The sequence below is a fragment of the Orcinus orca genome, chromosome 10 (genome assembly GCF_937001465.1).
Source record: "Orcinus orca chromosome 10, mOrcOrc1.1, whole genome shotgun sequence".
NCBI lineage: Eukaryota > Metazoa > Chordata > Mammalia > Artiodactyla > Delphinidae > Orcinus > Orcinus orca.
Genome location: NC_064568.1, coordinates 34,688,898 through 34,713,292, shown reverse-complemented (window position 1 = coordinate 34,713,292; position 24,395 = coordinate 34,688,898). Strand labels below are relative to the sequence as shown.

General features: G+C 46.2%; 1 protein-coding gene across 4 annotated transcripts in view; it reads left to right on the top strand.

The window, feature by feature from the left end:
* The first annotated feature begins 10,012 nt into the window (after positions 1 to 10,012).
* Positions 10,013 to 24,395, top strand: part of CACNA2D3 (calcium voltage-gated channel auxiliary subunit alpha2delta 3) — a 795,640-nt gene continuing 781,257 nt past the window's right edge. For 2 of the 4 annotated variants that reach the window (XM_049715279.1, XM_049715278.1), the window contains exons 1-2: positions 10,015 to 11,243; positions 11,910 to 11,991. In XM_049715279.1, coding sequence (XP_049571236.1) covers positions 11,122 to 11,243; positions 11,910 to 11,991 — 204 coding nt within the window. In that variant the 5' untranslated portion in view covers positions 10,015 to 11,121. Of the gene's footprint in view, positions 11,244 to 11,909; positions 11,992 to 24,395 lie in introns of all 4 variants that reach the window. The other 2 variants (XM_049715277.1, XM_049715280.1) reach the window with 2 other exon arrangements.

Here is a 24,395-nt window from a genome sequence, read left to right as displayed (position 1 = left end):
TTATAAGTTTCAAAGTTGGTTTGTGTAAGTCTTCCAACTTGTTTTTCTTTTTCAAGATCATTTTGTCTATTCTAGGTGCTTTTTATTTGCATTTTTAGAATCAGTGTTTCAACTTTTATAAAAATGTTTTCTGGGATTTTTCTTGTGTCTATGTTGAATTAAGAGATCAGTTTTGGGAAAATGGACATCTTAATAATATTAATGGTTTAACTCTATTAAGCCTTCTTTAATTTCTCACAAGAATGTTTTGTTGTTTTTGATATAAAAGTTTTACATATCTTTTCTTAGACTTGTTCCTATGTGCCTGTGTTATTTTTTAAATTTCATTTTAATTGTTACTAATATATATAAATGCAGTTGATTTTTATATATTGACTTTGTGACCTTGCTATGTTTACTTATTAGTTTTAGTAGTTTTTATTGTTTAGTATGTTTTTAAAAATAGATTCTGGGGGGTCTTTTACATATACAACCATGTCATATGAAAATCATGAAAATTTTACTTCTTCCTTTCCAATATTTTTCTTTCCTTATTGCACTGTTAAAAATTACAGTACGGGGGCTTCCCTGGTGGCGCAGTGGTTGAGAGTCTGCCTGCCAATGCAGGGGACAGGGGTTCGTGCCCTGGTCCGGGAGGATCCCACATGCCGCGGGGGAGGCCGCAACAGTGAGAGGCCCGCGTACCGCAACAGTACGATATTAAATAGAAGTGGTAAAAGTAGACCTCTTGCCATATTTCAATTATAGGGGGAAAGAGTAGCCCCTGCTCGCTGAAACTAGAGAAAGCCCGCGTGCAGCAACGAAGACACAATGCATCCAAAAATAAATAAATAAAATAAACAAATTATAAATAAATAAATAAGCTGAGGATCTAGAGTCCACTTTTCCCAACAGGAAGTTATGCTTAGTGCTTACTGCCAGCTCTAGTCCATGCTGAGAGAGAGAGAGACAGGGACAGAGAGAGACAGAGAACTATTGACAACGAGCACTTAAAACAGTGGCTAATCTCATCCACACTTACATCTGCCTTTGGAATGTATGTATTTAAATAGGTCATGTACTAATCTAAATGATTTTTACGTATCTTATTTAAAAGTTATTTATTTTCCAAAATGTAGCCTTATTGAATAGTGTGAGGGGTTACTGACTGGCACTGGAGAAGCTGACCTGTAATGAGATGTTGAGGGTGGATCTTCCAAAAACTGGCTTCAAATAGAGGGTTTGCCATTTATATTTGAAACCTGATTATTTCATGCAAAATTTTGAATATTATATTTATATTTATTATAAAAGTAATATAGCAGAAAATCTACTTTTTGATTATTGATATTCCTGGATTTTACATACCTTTTGTCCCCCAGACACTGTCATGAAAGCAAATGTTTTAATGTGTGACAGGTATTTGCACAACTGCAATTCAGCATTTCAGAAAACAGTTGTCATCAGTGAAAACAACTCAATGAGGGGAAAGCCACAAATGCATGCACTATAAGAGGTCAGCGGCCACTATCCAGGCTACATTACCATCTGGTCCTGCTGACGTGGTCATTTTCTCAACTCAGAAAACATGTATCAGTTCCTCCTGATTTGAAATCCATTCCAGCTCTGAGGAGTGACCTCCCTCCCCCACCTTTCCCCACCAGCCGCTCATTCATTACCCCTGATGGACCTTCCTTTCCTATGGTATCATGATTTTGAAAAGAGGTGATGACACAGACATCATATTTTTGGAACATCTGTGTTGTTCGGATGCTGCCTTGCTAATACCTCCAGACATATTCCACTTAACTGTCTGTACTCTCCATACTCATACTTTTACTTTCCATGCTTTTTGTAAGGATTCAAACAATGCCAAAATGCTGAAAGTAAAAAGTGAAATGTTTCACTTCAACTTCCCAACAATTTCTTCTAGAGGTACCGAGCATTGATAGTTTAGCATGTGACTCTCTGGTTTGTTCCATGCTTACACACCCAGAAGATATATAGTATGATACAGCCATACCTATACTTACACCTATAGCTATACCTACATTTAAAAAAAACAGAAATGGGTTTATACTGCACATATTGTTCAACAACCTGTTGTTTTTTTCCAGTTAACACTTTCACCTGGCATGTGGGCATGTCAGTACACAGAAGTCACCTTATCCTTTTTTAATGGCTTTATGATATTCCATTATGTGATAAACTGTGATTAATTTAACCTGTTCTCTTTGGTGGACACTTAGAAATCTTGTTTTTAAGATTTTCCCAAAGAAATGAATTCAATTCCGGAAAGACATTTTCTTACATCTCTAATCTCCAAAAGACAGTCTGCCCTCTATGAAAACAGGCAACTTTAGATTCAGATAATTAGAAGGTGTGCTATGTGTGAACACTTTCTTCTCTTTCTCCACTTGGCTTGATGTTTTGAATGTAAAACAAAACCAGAATAGTAGGCTCGGCATATGTTGCAACTGTTCATTTAAGGGCTTCTCGTTTCACACGAGCATTCTTCTCTTGCCTGGAGAGTGGTTGCTGAGAAGCTGTGTCACCGTGTGTGTGAGGCCACTGTTCTCCAAGGACCAAGGTAGAACTGGTTTAAAGGAATCTCCTCAATTGAGTGCCAGAACTGCCTTGCCCTAGGACTGATTGCTTTTTGCAGAGCAGATAACTGCGATGTTATGATTACTCACAGGCACACATACGCACAGTCACAGACATGCACAAAACATCACGTCTATATACTCACATATACAATCACATACGTGTGCAGGCACTCACACAGTCACATACACAGACTCGCACACCTGCCCACACACACTCATACAGTCATATCGCGATATTCTGCACACATATACATACACGTGTGTGGATATGTGTATAATATACATATGTGTATATATATATGGTTATAATGTGTAATATATATATGTATATATGTGCAGAACGTCTCAATATGAGTGTATAATTATATATATATTTACAATATATATAATGTATACTCACATAGACACGCAGAGAATCAGTATTCGATAAAAAGTTGTGGGGTAAAAAAAAAAAGTTGTGGGGTAACACAACATTGTAAATCAACTATACTTCAATTAAAAAATCACTGAATCTGGTGGGAAGCAGCCGCATAGCATAGGGAGATCAGCTCGGTGCTTTGTGACCACCTAAAGGGATGGGATAGGGAGGGTGGGAGGGAGGGAGACACAATAGGGAGGAGATATGGGGATGTATGTATATGTATAGCTGATTCACTTTGTTATACAGCAGAAACTAACACACCATTATAAAGCAATTATACTTCAATAAAGATGTTAAAAAAAAAGTGAAAAAAAAATCACTGAATCATTTAAATCATTTAAATACACATTTACCCTGCTTTCCATGAAAAAAAGTTGTGGGGGTTCCCAGCGTGGGTTTGGGGGTGGACAGGGGAGGGCTGGGGGAGCACACAGCCTGGCACAATCAGTCCCCACCCCTGAGTAGTAGGGGGCCAGCCGCCTCTAACATGTGTGCTCCAGCACATCTCTAGGCTTGGATGAGCTGCTCCATGGTCAGCTTGTTCTTCCAGTTCCCTCTTCTGGGATAGGCCTGTGCCACTCACCAAGGACAACCTTCTCAGAGTTGGGGACAGCTCTTAGATAGAGGGGACACATCTAGCACAAAGTACCCACATGCCCACCCATTGCCTTTTCCTGTGTTGGGAATTCAAGAGCTCTTTTCAGTCCAGTGGAAGATTCAGAAATGTTTGAAAGGGTCATCTAGTTTGGTGCAATTCAGCTGAAGCTGCATTAATGCCTGCTCCATGCAAGGAGGTTGGGCACAGTGAACCTGACACTGTCTTCAGGGCTATCTTTTCCAAGGGCTGCATTTCAGACATCTCCAAAGACCAGAATATATCTTCTAAGAGTGGAACACTTCTGGTTCACAGTGGTCTCCTTGGCACAAGTCTGCACCCTGAACACCACTGCGGGCCTAGAAATAATGTCACCATTGTACAATAAATAGAATTCTGAAGATGACAAGTAAATTTCTTTCCTCTGATACCTTAAAAAACAGCATTCAGGGCTTCCCTGGTGGCGCAGTGGTTAAGAATCCACCTGCCAATGCAGGGGATGTGGGTTTGAGCCCTGGTCCTGGAAGATCCCACATGCTGCGGAGCAACTAAGCCCGTGTGCCACAACCACTGAGCCTGCGCTCTAGAGCCCAAGTGCCTAGAGTCCGTGCTCCGCAACAAGAGAAGCCACCGCAATGAGAAGCCCACACACCAGAACGAAGAGTAGCCCCTGCTCACCGCAACTAGAGAAAGTCCACATGCAGCAATAAAGACCCAATGTAGCCAAAAAAAACCCCAGCATTCAGTGAGCCATTCTCATCGTGTTTTTAAACTTTTTAGAAGTCTTCCTTGTCTCTCTTTCTTTTCTTCTTTCAACCAGCATCCTCCCACAGAGATGTGACTGAGCATTTCTCCCCAGAAGAACAGTTTCCCTGACTCTCTCCTTCTTGGCAAATCTAGTGCTTTTTAAAAGGCTCTGTCTTGTGTGAGATGGATGCTAGAGCCTGAGGAAGACGGAAACAGGCAGGAACTTGGGAGAAAGGAATTTCAAGCTGACACCTGTTCTAGCCATTTAGTTGATGTTTATCGAGCCCCCGCTAATATCAAAGGCCTTGCTGAAGTCATTATAGTCTCAGTGATGAAGATGGGCACATCCCATCCAATGGGGAAGACATGGTATAAACAAGTAAATCACTCTATCAGTAGTGATAACTGCTAGGAAGAAAACTGAAGCAAGGTAAGAGCACGGAGGTGTATGAGTGTGTGAGTATGGGGGTATGTGTGTGGATGGGTGTGTGTTTCTCCTTTACTGGGGTTTGGGGGTGGGTCAGGGAAGTTCTCCCCACGAAGGAAACATTTGAGCAGGGACCTGAATACAGTGAGAAACAGTCATTCAGGCAGCGGGCACAGCATATGCAAAGGCCTACATGTGGGAAGGAGCTCAGCGTTTGCTGGGAACTCCAAGGAGACTGGCTGGAGCACAGTGAACAAAGGGGAGAGAGATGGAAGTGAGGCTGCGGCGGGGCGGGGGGCGGGAGTCAAGGGCCTTGGGTGCCTTGGTTAGGAGCCTGTATTTTAATTGGAAACAGAAACCCACTGGAGGATTTTGAGGAGGGGAATGACTATGGTCTGATTTTTGTCTTTGAAAAGATGGCTCTAGCTACCATAGGAAGAAAAAGGAATGTATTTGAGAGGGGCGAGGGGAAGGGATGTCTTTATGGAGGATGGTGCAGAGCAGTGTGGGCTGGGCAGTGTGGTGGGGATGCAGAGGTGGGTTCTGTGCGTGTGTGTGTATGTGTGTGCATGGTGATGGTGAAGCAGGAAGCTTTGGCACTCCAAGGCAGAGTGAGCCAGGGCAATAGCCCAGGTGTGGAAATCTTGCTGTATTTGCAGAATGGAAGCAGTAATGAACATTTGTCGAATTATTAGCTGCATCGTCCCATTGCACCCTCTTTATGTCTGTGTGATATCTGCTCTCTGGTGCTGTTGTTATCCATCTTTTGTGGTTGAAAAAGTGTGGCTCAGAAAGGTTGGGTAACTTGCCCAATTCTCATGGCTGATGTGAGGGTGAGCCATGACTTGAATGTAGGTTTGTTTGAACCCAAAGTCCATAATGCCACCCGGCTTTACACTACATTTCATGTAAAAGAAACCGCATGCTTGCCAACAGTGGTTCATGGCCACCAGCATCAGAATCCTCTGAGGGGCTTATTAGAAACACAGATGCCCCTCCATCTCCTGACACAACTTGAACCTACTGAATCAGAACCTCTGAGGGCTTGAGAACCACCTCTGTAGGGAATCAAGGTCTCTAAGTGTCTCGCACATTTCATCCTAATGACCACTCCTTTCACTCCAGCTCTGGCCCCAGTGTCTGAACTGTTCCAAGAGCTATGAACATTTATCTTCTTATTGTTTTGAATAAGTAATAGGTTAACAAGGCTCAAAAATCAAAATGATTTAAAATGATAGATATTGTGAAGTGTCACTCTGAATCCCATCCCCATCTACTCTGTTCCTCCTAATCTCCCAACAGGGAGTAACTATTAGTAGTTTCCTGTGTATCTTCCATTGTTTTCTTAAGCAAATAAAAATATGTAATCCTATTTTCCCCCTTTCTTACAGAAAGGCAATGTGGGGCTTCCCTGGTGGCGCAGTGGTTAAGAATCCGCCTGCCAGTGCAGGGGACACAGGTTCTATCCCTGGTCCGGGAAGATCCCACATGCTGTGGAGCAACTAAGCCCGTGCACCACAACTACTGAGCCCATGTGCCACAACTACTGAAGCCTGTGCACCTAGAGCCCGTGCTCCATAACAAGAGAAGCCACTGCAATGAGAAGCCGGTGCACTGCAACGCAGAGTAGACCCCACTCACTGCAACTAGAGAAAGCCCGCGTGCAGCAATGAAGACCCAGTGCAGCCAAAAATTAATTAATAATAAAAAAAAGGCAACATGCCATATATCCTGCTATGTACCATGCTTTAAAATTTTTTTAAAAATATACTCTAGAGATATTTTTTATTTTATTTTAATTAATTAATTTCATTTTTGGCTGCGTTGGGTCTTCCTTGCTGTGCGCGGGCTTTCTCTAGTTGTGGTAAGCGGGGGCTACTCTTCATTACGGTGCATGGGCTTCTCACTGCAGTGGCTTCTCTTGTTGTGGAGCACGGGCTTTAGGCGCGCGGGCTTTAGAGCAGTGGCTCAGTTGTTGTGGCACACGGGGTTGGTTGCTCCGCGGCATGTGGGAGCTTCCTGGAGCAGGGATCGAACCCGTGTCCTCTGCATTGGCAGGCGGATTCTTACACTGTGCCACCAGGGAAGTCCCTTTAGAGATCTTTTCATATCCATATATAGACAGCATCCTCATTTTTTAAATAGCTGCATAATATTCCACTGCGTGGATGCACCAGTTTCTTTAACCAATTATGTACTGATAGTCAGTTGGGTTGCTTCCAGTCTTCTGCTCTTAGAGATAATGCGGTAATGAATAACTGCATATGTATATCATTTAGCAACTGTAAGATAAATTTCCAGAAAAGGGATTGCTGGGTCAAAAGTTAAAGCATTTGTCATTTTGCTCCTTCAGGGTGAACCATTTTGTATCTCCACCAGCAACATCACAGCCTTTCAATGGTGTTTCTAATATAGAGCAATAGATCTTCACACACACCCCCATTACCATTCTGATATGAAATTCTGAGACAATATAACCTACTTAAAGTCAGAATTAAAACCAAAAAATCAATATGATGCTTCATCTGGTAATATCAAAGATAAATAAAAGTAATTTATAATAAAATAAGAAGCATTTCACTATGTGAAGTGCTTGTGTACTTGTGCCTGTAAGCAGACCAAATAGGAATGCCACACCCCCAAATGCAGACTGATACAGAGGTGCTCTATTGGTGACTCAGGATCCATGAGCACAGCTGTAGTTGGAGAAGTGATTTTCCAAAATGGTAAAACACCAAAAACACAAGCAAACAAAACCTTTTTGGTAAGGTTCTGAACAAAACAGAAGACAACTTTCTCTTTATTACACTGCAGTTGCATTCCTGGAAAATTCAGTGTTTATTAAAACCATGCAAAAACTCCTTTGTACTTATATATAAAATGGGTTTAAGTTCTAGATTCAGGTGATTATTAGCAGATTTTTCTCCTATCTGAATGTCCAGTGGGTCCTTTGAAAGTCCAGTGGGACACAGGATGATTCTTCTTTGTGTGGGACTGTCCTGCTCCCATCCATGAAATGCCAGTAGGATTCCAAGTCATTGTGACAAATAGAGAAGTCCCAGTGATTCATTATGCCGCCAGGGGCAATGCCCTCTCCTGCTCTGAGAATGGCTGCTTTGGGGTCTCCTCTAGAACCCATTACTTAGACCAGGACCAGGTGAGCATTTCTAAAACACTCACCTCTGTTTCATCATGTTTCACTTCTGCTCAAACCCCTCCAGCCTCTCTTTGTTGTGGCAGAACAAGTGCAGTATCCTCAGCTGATGGGACAGAGGCTGTAGGTCTGCCAATGAAATGTTCATTGGCTGGATTCAATGCTTCATTGAGAGTTGGGTGTTGAAATATAGGCTTTTGGGTGAAAATGGCAAGTAGGACCAGATGCCTGGGGCTGCACTTGGCAAATCGAAGGCTTTCTTGGTCCCTTGTCCTGATGTGGCTGAACGAACCCCCTGCTTTGGTTTGGAGACCCTCCTTTAAGTGGTTGGGTGTCTTCGGACAACTGGCTAAACCTTTCTGAGCCCCTTCTGTTAAATAAGAGTATGGCACTAGAAGGCTGAGAGATCCCTTTCAGCACTGATTTTTGTGATTCTGGAAAGGATGATAGAGTTAGTAGCTGATAGGACTTCAAATCTGTGACACTTTGAGCTCTGATTTTATTAATATCAGATAGTTTAAATATTTTTTATTTTTGAGAGAGTAGGAAGTGTTTAGTGGGATCTTTCTTAAATGTGTTGTGCATATGCTCTCTTTAAGATGGTCCATGTATAAGTTACAAATGCTCCGGGTGCTGTGATTCTCTGGGGTTGTGATTTCCTGCGCCAGGGCTCCTCTCCCGGTTCCTCTCCAGTTGCCCCCAAATGCCTGTGATGTTCACCTGCATAAGGCTGGCAGAGAATAATGACTTTGTCATAAAATGTCGTCATGACCTTGATGCCCAAGTGGCTCTCAATATAGTCCAGCAGTCAAGTGGTTGTTTATATATGACTAAGCTGTATGATTTTGCTGTGCCTCAATTTTCTCATCAGTTAATAGTCATAACAATAATATGGACATTACAGGTACTTTTTCTTCGTGCATACTATAGTTGACCTTTTGTCAAAGTTTATAATTATGCACTTATCATTATGGCTTTTGGAGTAAAGCCTGTCTCCCTTAATAGTGTATAAACTCCTTGAGGGCAGGTGTCTGATTTGTTCACCAGTGGGTCTCCGGCACACCCTACGGTCCTGTCACAGAGATGCTCGACAGTTATTCACTGGATGAATGAGGGAATGCATGAAGGCCATTATCATATAGATACTACATTGGTAGTGGACTGTAGGCTTATAAATAAGGACTAGTATGCTTTCACTCACTCACACTTATTCATTTAGAAAGAAGGCTCCTGGGGTCTGACGGGAGAATTATTTTCCTCCCAGCCCCCAATTTGAGCAGCAAAGCCATCCGGACCCTTTGCCCTGGGGTCAGGCCGCGCTTGTCTCCGTTTGGAAGTGCTAGCACACTTCCATAGACGGAAGGTGTGCACAGAAGCGGAGAATTCATTATAACCGGTTAGTCATCCATGGAGATTGTAGATGCTGCCCGTGGGCGGGAAGCACCTGGCGCTTCCTGGGCGGGGCCTGTTCCCAGAGCTGCGCCCCGAGGTGGGAACACGACCCGCCCACTGAAGCCCGGGCTCTCCCCGCACTCAGCAAAAACACCAAGGGCACCTGGGCGGTCCTTCTCCCAGTTCAGTCAACTCTGAGATCCAGCCCCACATGTGCTGGGGTAACTTTTTGCAGGGATGCTGGCCAGGAGAGCCGGCCTAGATTCTCGCCCGGAAGCACCAGAAGGAAACTGGAGCCCACCCTTGCTCTCTCCCCTGAAAGCTGAGGGCGTTGAGGCAGGTGACGGGGAAGGTCCCAAAGCCCTTGTAGGGGAGTCATACAAACCAGGCGAACCCAGGCGGCGGATGCCCCGGGAGACCCCGCAGCATCAGGAGCGCGCGGCTTCCGGGGGTCAGTCGAGTTGCGCTCGGTGGGTCAAGGATGACTCAGCCTTGCCCGTGTCGGTCTTTATTGCCGGTCGGCGCGAGGGCCCCACAAAGTTCCCAGTCACACCCAGACCTCCCTCTCGCAGAGGCCGGGGCTCCGAAGCCGGGTCCCGGGCTGAGGACGGCGGCGAGAGAGGCTGCAGGGAAGCCTGGTTCCCCGGACGCCCAGGGCTTCTCCGACTTCCTTCCTCCTCGCCCCCGCCTAGGCTAGCCGCTCGACCGCGTCTCCTGCCCAGCGGGTGGGGGTCCGAGTGGGGAGCGGGTGAGCCCCCGAGCCTCAGAGGACTCTCTTACTCCCGAAATCCAGGGAGTCCGCCAGTCAGGATAGACTTGGAGAAGCAGTGCTTCCCCTCCCGACCCCCCAACTCGCCGCAGTCGCGCGGACCCCGGGCCCCAGCGGGTCAGAGCGCGAGCTGCTCGGAAGCCCGGCCCGGGTTCAGGCGCGCCAGGGAGGCCCCGCTGCGGCCCGAAACCGGGAGCCCCGCGCTCGTGTGCCAGCGCCGCGCCGGCAGCGCCGCCCTCCGCGCCTTCCCTGATCGGCGCTGCGGCCGGAGGAGCAGCCGCGGGCGGCCACGCAGCAGCGCCCGCGCCAGACAGCCGAGCCCCGCTCTCATCCCCACCGCACTCAGCCTTGCCCGACCCAGTCCGCCGCCGCGAGCCCCGGCCCCTTCCTCAGACTTTGGCCTCTTCCCTGCACCCCTTGCCCTCCGGGAAACTGCGCGGCGGGGACGGGGGTCGCGCCACCCCTGTGCTCCTCAGGACCCGACCCGCCGCCGCCTGTTACCCGGCCGGGCCCTAGCCTCCCGCCTGCGCCCCGCCCCCCAACCAGCTCTGGGCTGGGGGTTGCGGGGTCCGGCCCGGGTCCAGCCCGAGAGTGGCGTCCGCGGCGGCGGACTGCGGAGTTGTAAAGAACTCGGCGGCCGCAGTGGGCCGGGCGGGGCAGGGCGCTGTCAGCCGCGTCCAAGGACACTGGAGTTTGCAAGTCCCCGCCCGCGCGGGACCCCCCGCCCTCTCGCCGCGGCCGGCCGGACTCCTAGAGCCGCCGAGGCGGGGCCGGGCGGCCGCCGCTGCGAGAGGCGTGTCTCCCTGCTTCCTCCCCCGCCTGCCTCCCTCTCCACCTCTCTCCCCTCCCTCCTCCTCTCCGCCCTCCCCGCCCCGCTCCTTTTTCTGCTCCCCGAGTGCGCCCGGCGCGCGAGAGGCAGGCGGGGCGGCGTGGAGCAGGCAGCGCAGCGCGCTCGCCCACCGCCCGCTCGGCGCAGCTCCCCGCTGCCGCTCTCGTCGCCGCCGCCGGCGCGTCGGAAGGAGCCTAGCATGGCCGGGCCGGGCTCGCAGCGGCGCGCGTCCCGGGGGGCCTCGGCACTCCTGACCGCCGCGCTTCTCTTTGCCACGCTGGGGGACGTGGTGCGCTCGGAGCAGCAGATCCCGCTCTCAGTGTAAGTGCCAGGTCCTGTGCCGCCCGGGGAGGGTACCCTGCCGCCCGCGACTCGCTGTGCCCAAGTTTGGGCTCCTGCAGGTGCGGCCAGCAGGACCTGCCGCGGGCGTCGGCCTCGCCTCTAGCACCTGCCGGCGGGGACCCGCGTGGGGCGGCGAGACTGGGGTGGGATCCCCTCGCCCCCTCCCCGGGCTGCGAGGGAGACCTGGAGAGGCTCACCGCCGGCGACAGCACCAACTTTGAAGCCTGTTTACCGCGTGCAAGTTCCATGGGCCGTTTATTTACCCCTTCTTTGCTATCTTGCCATCTCACTTCTTTTTGGGGAGGGGGGGATGGGTGGATTTCTTTCGACTGATCTTTGCCAGGTGATGCTCAGTTTGGGTGGTCAAGTTCTCAGGCAATTATTCAAATAACATTCAGTCGTCTTTCGGAGAGCCTGGGACACTTTGCGCATTTTGAACTGTGTGACCCCCTCGGGCCCCCTCCCGCGCTGCGCTCTGCAGTTTGGTGCTGGCAGTTTCTACCAAGGCGCTTTTTCTGTCTTTTTTTTTTTTTTCTCCAATGTTATACCGCCTGGCTCCTTCAGCCACAGCCCCGTGTGTGCGTATGCGTGCGTGTTGACTGTGACACGGTGTTACATTTGTTCCTGTGCCCTTTCTCCCTGTAGGGTGAAGCTCTGGGCCTCTGCTTTTGGGGGAGAGATAAAATCTATTGCAGCTAAGTACTCCGGCTCCCAGCTTCTGCAGAAGGTAAGGTTTCTGTGGTGGCAGGAAGCGATGATTTTTCCAGCACAGAAAATGGAGGCAGATTTAGTTTTCCAAACAAACGTGAACCCCGAGCAGCATCAGTTATCAGAGGTGTCTCTGATCCTCCGTTTCTTGGCAATGTACTGTGCAGTGACTTCTCCCTATCAACCGGTTATTTTTAGATGACACTTGATTCTAAACACAGAGAAAAGGAGGATACTCACTGGCACTGTCCTGGCTGGGGCTCGGAAACTGAGTGTTTTTGCATGGCTCTCCTCTCAGTGTCGGTATTGCTGTTTCAGTGTGAGAGCAGATGCTCCTCTGGCCAAAAAACGCTAACTTCATCCAAGGGGCAGAATCAGTGCCTGTTATGATGTCTTTCACCTTGCCTGCGTTGGAGGCTGGGGTTCAGTATATCAGAGAAAGATGCTGCACTATTGTTTGTCATCCCCGCAGTTGTACGATCCCATTATTCCCCAATCATCTAGACTCAGGGCTGGGATGCATTACATCATTACAGATAAGGAGAATGAATGTGGTTATCTTTCCACTCAGCTGCACTGCTGGGTAATAACCTATGAGAGTAGTCTACAAACTTAAGAAATTGGTCTGCATCCATATATTCTGGAGAGTAATGAGAATGCAGAATTGATTATTAGGCTTTTATCAGAACCTGCATCAATTTTAATTCAAACAGGCAGCATTATGCTTAAAATTACATTGTGAGATATATGGTCTTTCGCCCTCCCCTCCAAGAAAAAAGGGGAAAAAATGGGCCGGGGAGGAGAGATTAGAGGGGTTAAAAGAATTTCAAGTTAACAAATCAACAGGATTAATCCAGTAATTCTCTCAAAGATAGAAAATAAAATTGGCCTTTAGGGGATAATTCTCTGATACAAAAAGCTTAAATTGTTAAGTTAACTTTTAAGTATTTTAAAATGTGCTTTTTGGGCCAATGTAACATATGTGTCATGCGTGCTGCCTGGTAACCAAGTACGTATTTTATTTATGGCATTCTGCTTTAGAGAGTAGAGTTTTTGGGGACATTATATGAAACAGTTTGTCACATGAAATCCAAATATCGTAATGAAGCATGAGCCCACAATGGAATGACAGAGGTTAGCCTGGCTTAAAAATTGCCAATAGCCATATTCTCTGAAACCATGGAAAGACTGTTATCACAACTCTGTTATTTGGGGACAGAGTTCATTGAATTATAGGCAGTTGATAAAAACTTGAGGTTATGATGTGCCTTTATGGTCAGTGATAATTTACATACCTGTGACCTGCCTCTCAGTTTATAGGAGTTGCCTTTTTTGCTAGTGTTCTTTTAATCTGGACCAGTCTGTACTCAGCTTTGGCATTTTGCGTGCGTGTCAGATGTTTTATGTGAAGAGTTCTGGCCTATTGCATTGCCTGTGTATTTTGCTTATGCTTTTAAAGAAGAGAACATTTTGTATAACTTTAAAGAAATATTTTTCATCTGCACGTTGTAGTTTAGTTGTAACAACTCTGAAAGTAACCCTTCAGAGCCTGTGAACTTTTTTTTGTGGGGGGGCTGTGCTTACATATCTCGTATCTCACATTTTGTAGGAGCACGTGAAATATATTTTTTCCTTCTCTCTGAAGTTAACACACAACACACACACACACACACACACACACACACACACACACACTGCACAAAATCCCATCAACCATATTATTGGCTACTCTATAATAGCAAATTGGAAAAAGCTAAAATGCTTCTCTTACCTTATCAGCATCCTTTCTGATATTGTATTCACAAGCGGCGCTTTGCTTTTGTCATGTTTGCAGCTTGACAATTGGGTAATTATTTCCAGCTGTTTGTGGCTTTGTTGTCATTTCTTGCTGTTGCCTGGCATTTTGTAATCTGATGCATGGGGAAGGTGAGGTGTTGGTGGGCGTTAGGTTCTGGGGTGGGCATTTATTTGCTCTTGCATTTGGATTGCAGTCACTGGCCATGGAGTCCTGCGATACCCACCACTTTGGCTTGCTAGGCAGGGACTTCCATGAATGATGGGGCAGGGCATGTTAGACAACTTGGGGAGGTACCTTTTGGCTGTCTTGGCCCATTGCCCCCAAATATGATTGTATTTTTATAATCAGCAAAGAAAATTGATTTCGAGAACTCAGAGTATGAATGAGAAAGGATGTGAGGTGCTCAGAGTCGGGGGAGGCATAACATCATTTGGAAAAGCAAGGAGACAGTTGCCTTTCTCTTGCTTATTTTCAAGTTTCTGTCCATTTGCATGAGGAATTACTCCTGCGTCAAAACTCTATGCACCCTTCCATCACATCACTGCATCCTTGACAATTAAGATACTCTCGAGATGAGTTAGAAAACTTGGTTGATAAATGCATTAACACTGTAGTAAGGGGACCCAAAGGTGTTGCGTAAGAGTCTGTAATCATACTTTTAAGGCATGGACATTTAAACTTGATTTTCAGTTAAGTAAGGTATATTGTATACCACTGTACAAGTTTATGTACTCTATGTAGTTTTTCTAATTGACACTTTATGTTGTGAATTGATGCAGGGTGTTCACTTTTAGAATGGGAGTTTAGTAATTTTTGCACTAAGGCAAAAACTTTACAAAATAGTAATTGTGAATGTAAGTTAAATAGTAATTGGCCACCAATATTAAAGTGTTTGGAGACTGGGAAAACTGCCATTTTGGTAACAGGTTTTTATTAGGTAATATAATTCGAGGTAGCAGTATTATCACTGATTTCCTCAATGTAAATATAGCTATTTAACAATGTACCTCACTGCCATGGCTTTAGAAAGGAGATTTCATCAGTTGTTTCTTTGTTTAATACTGTGGCTTTCATTACTTTAGCTTATGATAATATATTTGGTACCCACTGCCAGACTTTTCCTATTTTTTCTGTTTTTTTCTTTGCTGAGCACAGGAATAGCAATCTGTTTGTTCCTTATAAAGAGGATATTTTTGATCGTATAAAATGCTGTAGTCCACATTTTGGCAAAGTTTTGTGTTTCCAGTACAGAATGGAAAAACGTAGGACTCGTGTATGGGAGTTGGAGTCAATCTTGAGAGGCTTTAGTTGTTATAGGACAGCGGGCCCCTGAAAGCAAAGCACTGGAGTGTGGCTGTGTGCCTGTGTCCTGCCTTCTTAGCTGGGAGATACTGCAGCGGTTTCCATTCACTTCAACTTTTAATTAACTTTCCTATTTGACATATTTATGCCAGTATTCAGCTGCCTCTATCTTGCTTCATTTTCCCCAAAGAATGCGCTTTGTGTGGCTTCTTTTGGGGAGGCATAGTTTCATTACCTCTCTATTTTGGGATTCAGTGAGAAGCATTCTAGTAGGTCCAGTAACCTAGGCTGTTAAACTCATGGGCTCCACACCCCTAACATTCACAATAAAAGGTATTAAACTGGCATGATTCTCATTTCATCCTTCTTAGGGAGAATTTGGTAGGAGCTGGGTTTGTCATTCTGTTTAGTTCTGCATTCAGGGAACGCATGTTCATGGGAATGAAGAGTTCCAATTATATTTAACAGAATAGTGATGATAAATACACAGCGGAAATACAGGTACTGTGTGTCTCTGCCATTAATGCTAGAAAAGAATTGACATTTACTTTGGATGCCTCATGCAGCACTTATCAAGCGTGCTCTCCTTGGAGTGCATAACCAGGTTTTTGCGTTATCACCTATATATTGAGAGAGAGCGGCTTTAATACGTGAATGTGATGTCTCTTTCCACAGGACAGAGTCAGCAAAGTAAAAGGTTGGTTCTTTTAAGCCATTTTGATAATTATGACTTTTGATCAATGTGGAAATTGATGGTCTTTTAAATAATTAAATAGGAGTATTCATTTATCAGGAATTGGGTAGCAGTGCTGTGCTGCCTGTAGGAAGCCTGGCACTCTATGGATTGCTTTTATTGGGGAGGCGCTACCAGGCTGAACATTTTTGTTGAATAAACACGGTTATTTGTCATCCCATGAGATTAGTGCATTCAACCTGTGATGCCAGTGTTTTAATTCACAGCACCACTTCAATTACTGTACTTTTCCCTGGCAGATTATTTTTCAAAGTCTTGAAATCTCGGAAATGACAGTTTTCAGTCTTTCAGGGCAGTTTATTGGTCTCATTAGCCCAGTCACCAGGACATCCGCAGAGCAGGATAAACCAGTTAGAATTCATTTCGCGCATCTTACCCACACATATATCTTATTGTATTTGTACACTCACGCTTGGTCACTTGAGGACCAGATAAAGTTCTTTTTGTATGGCTTTGCTAAGTGTTTGTCTGAGCCTCTTTTGTTCATTTTTTTCTTTCCTTCTTTTTCTCAAAGTTTCTTTTCTGACAGAAATATTTCTGCTTTGCTTTTTCTCTCATTAGGAACTGCTGCAGCCTGAGTTGCTCCGATTTACAAATGCTAGTCAAAATTACGGGAAATGAAAACATAGGCATGATTTTCTTGTTGGAGGCAAATTTCAGACTTTTAATTCCAATGTGGTTATTAATTTTGATCAATTACTCAGGTGCTCTCAGGCGGGTTTTATTTTATTTTATCTTATTTATTCTAATACCAGTGTGCATTTAGGCAAACACATGAGTACCAAACCACCTAATAATTATAAAGTTTGTCAGGCAAGGGCAAGCACAAATAACGTTTCTAGTTGTGATGAAGACATAGCCGTGTATCATGATGAACAAAAGTGAAAGAAATGTGAAACCATTACCCCAAGTACCTGTGGCCCTGCAGGATGTCCCATTGTCCTGCAGTTTGGATCACATATTTGTGGAAGTCAGGTTTGGGGTTTTAGGCTTTTCAGTCTTTGATCAATCCTCGCCTAGGTGTTTAGTGCTCCCACGTACGTGGAGCAATAAATGACTTGGTATATTGGGCTTATCGAAAGAGGTGTACATTCTCACAAGGATCCTTTGTTTCTGGTCTGTCATTAATCCAGATCTGTCATTACAGATTACCAACAAATAAGCTTTTTCTTTATCCAAATACACATCCTCTGTCGGAAGTGAGTGGCATTTATATTGGGGGTCCCCCCGTCTTTTGCAGTCACAGCGCTTGTTGAGACCCACAGTGTCTTCTAGACAGAGACTTTTCGCAGATTGCGTGTTCCCTGGGACACTCAGATTGGACTTAGAGGTTTGCTGTGGCTGAGACTGAGAAAAAAGGCAATAGATGTTATAAATGCCAGCCTATGAATTAGTATATGAGATTCTCCCTCCCCCGACCCTGACTCCTCTTTTAATGTAATTTTTATACAAGAGACATAATGGCCTATGCTTCATCTTCAGTGGCTGCAGTGATGCTTTTGTGTATCATGGAACAAGAGGAAAAGTTCCTCATGTCAGGCTCCTGGCAACATCGATAGAATCTTCATCAGCCCTCTTTGGTCCATTAAACAAAAGTGAGCTTCTCCTTCATGAGAAGAAAATGATGCAGAGGAAGAGGAAGATGCTTGATTTCCCTGAGTATTTACTGACCAGCAAACTGAGGTGATCGTTCCTGAAGTGCAAAGTCAGCCTCAGAGACCCCTCTCTGACACAGTCCAGCCTGGACCACAGCTCACCCTCAGCAGATGAGGCATCTGTACAGCTGATGTGTTTTAGGAGATTTCTCTTTGCATAGCCAGCATGTCTGCTTTTCAGAAGAAAGTTATTTTACAGGCACAACTTTGAAAAGGGTCCAGGATGTCTTCAATAAATGGTAAACATTTTAATTTCCATTTGCTTTGAACAACACTCATTGTGTGCTCATTCCAAGGCTGTTTAAATAAGGCATTACATTTATAAGGTGTATTACAGTTATATGTTGCAGAGCTTCCCGGTTACCCCAAATCAAGATTATGGAAATAAATAACTCAATAGTCAAACTATTAATGGGCATTTCAAGGCCATATTGGGAAGGAGAGCATTATCTCTTGACAAGAAATAGATGGCTCTTTCGTCAGTTTATGCACTGCCAAGTATTTATCTTGGCACCCGATATTGGAAAACAGTACTCTCCCAAGGTTAAAAGAGCTGTTATCCATGTAAACGATCTGGACAGACAAGTTGGGCAGAGCTGCAAATGGCTGTGGGTTCACAGACCAGACCTCTGGTTATCCATTTGAGGTGAAGCAACTGCCAGTCGGTATTTTGGGCTTGCACATGTCATTACCATTATACTTATTAAGTTTGTGCGTGTGTGCGTATGCCAGTAGAAATGAATGCTGCTCATTACAGAATGCATCAGGTGCCGCCTGCTAATGGGGAAGATTGTTCTTGTCCGCTCGTGCTGCTAGTGAGAATGGCTTAAGGCAGTGAACCAGGGTGCTGGGACAGAACCGAATGACCCAGTCCACCAAGCTCGGTTTGTCCAGCTTCTGAGATTTTATAGGCAGCTGCAGCGGAGGGTCTGCTGAGACCAGGAGCAGCTACATAATTTGTGGGGCCCAGTGCGAAAGCAAAACGGGGACCCTTTGTTAAAAAATTATGAGGAATTTCAAGAGGATGATAGCAGAGCGTCACAGGGAGCACGGGGCCCATTGGGCCTGGGTGAAGTCCCTTGAAGGATGGGCCGTGCTCATTTCGGCTTTCTCTTTTCCCTGCTGGGTAGCTCATCCTCTCATTTTATTTTTTATTTTATTTTTATTTTTTTAACATCTTTATTGGAGTATAATCGCTCTCTCTCATTTTATTTCAATGTTCTGGCCACAGTCAGTTGGGGAGGCATCCTTTGCCCATCTTTCTTCATCATCATAATAGCTGCAGAGCTTGGAACATTTTTAGAGACACATCTTGGGAGATGCAGTGTTGTTAAAGCAAAGAAAAAGGTCACTGGCCTAGGAGCCTAGGAGCCCTGGTGTTTGTCTTCTTATCTTTTCTGTAGGCATTTCCTGAGTGGCCTTGGGCAAATGGTCTAATCTAATAGTAAAAACATGTAGCATTCACTCTGGTGTACCCGCGTTCCAGGTACCATGATAAGTACTTTACATATGTCATCCCACTGAATTCTCTCTACTGCCTGATGAGTCAGGAACTACCATTCACCCCATTTTTCAGATTTAGAAGTTGAGGATTACAGAAGTTAAGCAGCCTCCCCCAGGTGACCGACCTGGGCTTCTGGAGTCTGCTTGCCTGGTCCCTCATCTTTGTGTGACCTTGTTTCATCTCAGTTCTAGTTTGAAAACAATGTGAATAATACCTGTGTTTCCCTACCTCATGGGTGTTTGGGAGGATTAAATGAGATAACGTCTGGGGAATTACTTCGGAAACAATCAAAGCCTGGGAAGACAGCTGAGAGGACAGGGTTTGGAGTCAGATGGACTTGTCATTGAGTCTCAGATCTGTGGTGTGACGCTTCTGAAACTGCACCCTCCAGTGTGAGAGGAGACCTGTGCCTTCTACCTTACAGGCTGTGGTGAAGGTTAAATGAAATAAAATACACAGAGCACTTAGCATAGTACCTGGTATGTAGAAGCTTCCTGCCATCGAACTGTGGAGGTTATTATTGGTGGTGTGAGACAAAGACAAGCTCTTAAGATAACCTTCATTGAGCATCTGTGGGGCTGGCTCCATAGACATGAATGAGTGAGTGCGTGAACAGGGGAGTGGGCCCGAATGCTGGCAGGTAGGAAGGTGGTCCCACCTGGCACCTGACAGGGAGGAGCCTGGGGAATCAGGTACTTCGGAGCAGGAAGGGACTGCAGGGGACCTAGCCTCTGCCTAGACCTTCACTCTTCTCCTAGAGGTCAGCTCCCTTCCCATAAGAGTCAGGGCGATGCCCACATGAGGAATCGGGGTTGAAGAGCCTCCTCAGGGTCTTCCTGTTACCCCCTCCTTGGCTCACCCTGCTGTGCAGGTGGTGTGTCAGCTGAGGAAGGGCCGAGGGTCCCCAGTGCTTGGAGTGAGGCCTGAAGCCTCAGGAGACACAGCGGGCCCAGTGACTCCCCCACTGTGGGAGTACATTCAGAAGCCAGCCACGGACACCTGGTGCTCTCCAGGTATTTCCTCCATGAGAATTCTTCCCGCTAGGTTTGGAGGACTCTAGATTTCTCCTAACAGCTTCCTGGGGGAGTGGTGCTGGAGACCAGACAGGGGATGAGGCACCTCACTGGCAGGGTGTCCTTTCCCCCAGTCAGGTGGCAGGGAGGTGCAGCAGCGCATGGGGACTGCCATCGGCCAACAAGTCATGGGAGGCACTGAAGGGCATCCTAGGTTCCGTGGCCCTTCCTGCTGGCCCCGCCCATCTCCTCTTCAGAGCTTCCTTGGCACAGCCTGTTGTTGTGTTTTGGCCTTTGAGCATCTGCGGTCCTCTGTGATCTCCTTAAAGATGTTGAATGAGTGCCCCTCTTTGTGTAAACATTGGTACTGACTCTGGGGGAGATGACGCTATTGTAGTTGCATAACTTTTAACCATTGTTTATGCATAAACCATAGAGTCAGCAGTGAAAGTCACTGAGACGTCAGGTATGAAAGTCAATGTGCGAAAGCTTTGGTTGCTCTACTTGGGCCAAATAGTTCAGAAAGTCACCCAAGAACCATTTGTACCTGGGACTCTTACGGAACTACAGGGTCTGCACTGGTGGCTTCTCAAAATCCACCAAGATCATAACCAGCTCAGGTGAACAGACTGTTCATTGGGACTGGACAGGGAGGCAATGGGCTTTTGGGGGGAGTGTTTAATGAGCCAAACATTCTTCATATTAAAGTAGATAACGCAAGGCATCTGCTGTGGTCCTTAGTTGCACTGGGAGATGGCCCAGGTTATCTACCTCCTACAGGCGGGGCTTGCAGCTCAGGGAGGTGGTGCGCTTGCACGTGGTAGGGCTGGACTCAGACTGGAGTGTTTTAACCCTCAAGCCTTTGACTTTTCTCTGCAGCGTGAGTCACCTGTGTGAGCTGCTCCCACCTGAGCACCAGCTTCAGTCAGGACCTCAGCAGGATGAGAAGGGCTGGGTGGGTGGGGTGCTAGTGCCCTCTCTGGTTTCTTTCCCCCAGGTGTGCTGTCCTCAGGTGGGGTTTCAAGAGGTGTTCTCTTGGCAGCGAAGGCTTTGTGGGTGTTGGGCCCCCATGAGGCAGGGAAGGACTTCCCCCGGCTCCAAGGGGGCTTGGAGCCACGATGGGACAGGAATGGTTCCTAAGGGAGAATGGGCAGGTTGTCTGGAGGAGCCCTGGCTGGCAGTGGAGAGGTGTGGGTGTCAGGTACCTTATACCTCTGCTCAGCCTGGAAGGCAGGGCTGCCAAGGAAGAGAACAACCTTGCGAAACTCCCGAGCAGGATTCAATCTCGTCTTAGACAAGAGGACTCAGATGATCTGCAAAAAGCAGGGAGCGTTTCCCCTCACATTTTCCTCCGGAAGTCAAACCTGCTCTTCATCTGTTTCCTCAGGTCCCTAAGTTTGGCTCGTGGGGGTGTGCCTTTTACACTTGATGGTTTGATGCATTTTCTTGAGACTTTAGTGTTTTGCATTAAAATGGAATCAAAGGTATAATTGGCCCTTGGAATACCCCCAAGTCTAGACCCTCTCCATGCTATAAACTTGACCCTGCATTTCCTCCTCCATAACTCTTGGCTCCCAGGAAAGGGCCTGTCTGTTTTAGAAGGATCTAGATTTCTATTACAGTGAGCCATGCACAGCTGAAAAGAGATTTTTAAAAAGAGCATGGGGGGCTTTCCTGGTGGCGCAGTGGTTGAGAGTCCGCCTGCCGATGCAGGGGACGCGGGTTCGTGCCCCGGTCCGGGAGGATCCCACGTGCCGCGGAGCGGCTGGGCCCGTGGGCCATGGCCGCTGAGCCTGCGCGTCCGCGACGGGAGAGGCCACAACAGTGAGAGGCCCGCGTAACGCAAAAAAAAAAAAAGAGCATGGGCTTTGAAGTTGAATTCCACTCTGCAAGTCACTAATTTTACCTACCTGGGGCGTGGTTTACTCATTCTATTAGTACCGAATAGAACTAATAATAAAAGCTCCTGTGTCATAGGGCTTTGGAGAGGGCTCAATGAGAGAACACAGATGAAGTGGTTCAGAACAATACATGGCACACAGAAAGCCTTAGTTCTCTGGCTACTCTCTTGTTTATAGTGTCTGCTTCATTATTAATGAAGAGCAAGAGAAACTCCTGGAATTTTTGTCGCTTTGATCCCACAATGAGTTCATAAGATTAAGGCAGTATATGTCACACACATTTAATGAGACAGGGGTACAATGGCAAACAGAAGCATTTATTATGTCCCCACGAAGGTTTTTTTTTTTTTTTTTTTTTTGGCTTTCTTTCCCTAATTCTTCCCATCCTGTCCCTTGTACAGTACAGGTGGGGCAGTTGTGGGATTCACTTTTGTTCTTGCTATCATGCTGTACTGTAATTTGCAAAGCAAGGTGAGAGAAATCCCAGGCAGGCGTTTGGCTCTCTGTACCTGTGCCATCCTAAATGCCTTTTCCATTGTGCCTTGTTGAGGCAGAGGCGGAAAAATAGTATAAAAAGAACAATAGGTGGGGGAAGCAGTAAATCCACTGGAGGTAGGTAGTCTTTGGCCACGAGTCATAACATATGGCTTTCCTCCTAGCCTCCTACCAGTTTCCATTATCAGTGAAATTTCTATTAACAAAATATGCTGCATCATGTACAAACAGCTGAGTGAGCATAGCTTTTTGCCCCACTGACATAAATGGTGATCATTTGGCTTCTGGGATGGTAAAGCTCAAGTTTGAACGTTCTTTCTTCTCGGCTTTGGCCTGGGCCCCTGTCAGAAAGCTATGCTTTTGAGGGCGCACCTTGAGGGAATCACTGTCAGGCAACCAGTAAAAGGTGTGTGTGTGTGTGTGTGTGTGTGTGTGTGTGTGTGTGTGTGTGTGTGTGTGTGTGTGTGTGTGTGTGTGTGTTGATATACACGGGCTGTTTCCCTTTGTTAAAAACTTGTAACTACTTTAAAATCCCAGGGTCTGTAGCCAAGTTCCAGTATTTCAGAACATCAGGAGTCATCTGGTCACCCTGAAGTGAGATGTAATCCTCCCAGGAAAGAGCTCAGAGCTTACTAATATTATTATTATTATTTTAAAATTTATTTTTGGCTGCAATGGGTCTTCGTTGCTGTGCGCAGGCTTCTCATTGCGGTGGCTTCTCTTTTTGCAGAGCGCGGGATCTAGGCCTGTGGGCTTCAGTAGTTGCGGCACGTGGGCTCAGTAGTTGTGGCTCATGGGCTCTAGAGCGCAGCCTCAGTAGTTGCAGTGCATGGGCTTAGTTGCTCCATGGCACGTGGGATCTTCCCAGACCAGGGCTCGAACCTGTGTCCCCTGCATTGGCAGGTGGATTCTTAACCACTGCGCCACCAGGGAAATCCGACAGCTCACTAGTCCTTTGAAAAAAGCCAACAATACACATTTCCCAGAACAGAAGTTTCAGAATTTTGGAACTATAGCTAGATTTCCTACTTAAACAGCAAGATTTTCAGTTTTTTTTTCATGAAACAAATCACAAATTCCCTATGAGTGATATGAAAAATACATAAACTGAGAAAGAAATTAGAGGATTATTGGTTTTTAAAATTTTACTTTAAAGGGAGGCAGTTGGTCTTGGGAAGGAAGAACTGTGTAGAGGTAAGAGTCTGGATCTGAGACAGGCCTCTCCAGGGTAGAATCCAGTGCTACTGCTGACTAGTCTCATGACCCTGACAAGTCAGTTGCTGAACCTCAGTGTTCTTATCTGTCAAATGGGCACAATGGTACTAACTTCTAGAATGGAGTTAAGAGATGCAAATGAGAAGATGCACACAGAATGCTTGGTAATAAGTGGCTCAGAAGAAGTGTTTAGAAAAGGTGGGCTGCTGCTGCTTTTGTGGTTGTTATTATTATTCCCCAGGAGCTCTCCCACATATCAGGGCAGGTTGGCTGCTGAAGACAGTAGTTTGTGCACGGGGGGAGAGAATATCAGGCCACCCGGAGGTCTTATTTACAGCCCTCCACTAGAGCTGCCCACCACTGAGCCCCACAAGGTCTTCTTAGGAAGTAATCGTAATAATGATGCAGGTACTTTATTTGCATGTTGTGCCATGTGCTTTATTTGCATTGTTTCATTTAATTTCTCACAAACAATCCTGAGTTTGATTCTGTCATCATCTCTATTTTAGAGATGCCAAAACAAAGACAGAATATATCTTGGCCCAAGGCTACCCAGCTCCAAGTGACAAAGGCAGGCTTGGAACCTGGGTCTTGTGAATCCTGTTCAGCTGCCTGGGCTGGGGTGGGGTCTGAGGAGGGACATTTGGGTATTCCCAGGACCAGCATGTTCCCCATGCTTTGATCTTAGCCTGCTGTTGGCTTATCAGGTTGGTTGGTGGAAACTTCTCTGCCCTTAATCCTTTCCCCAATGGAATTCTTAGCTTTTAGTGCATTGTCATTTGCTTT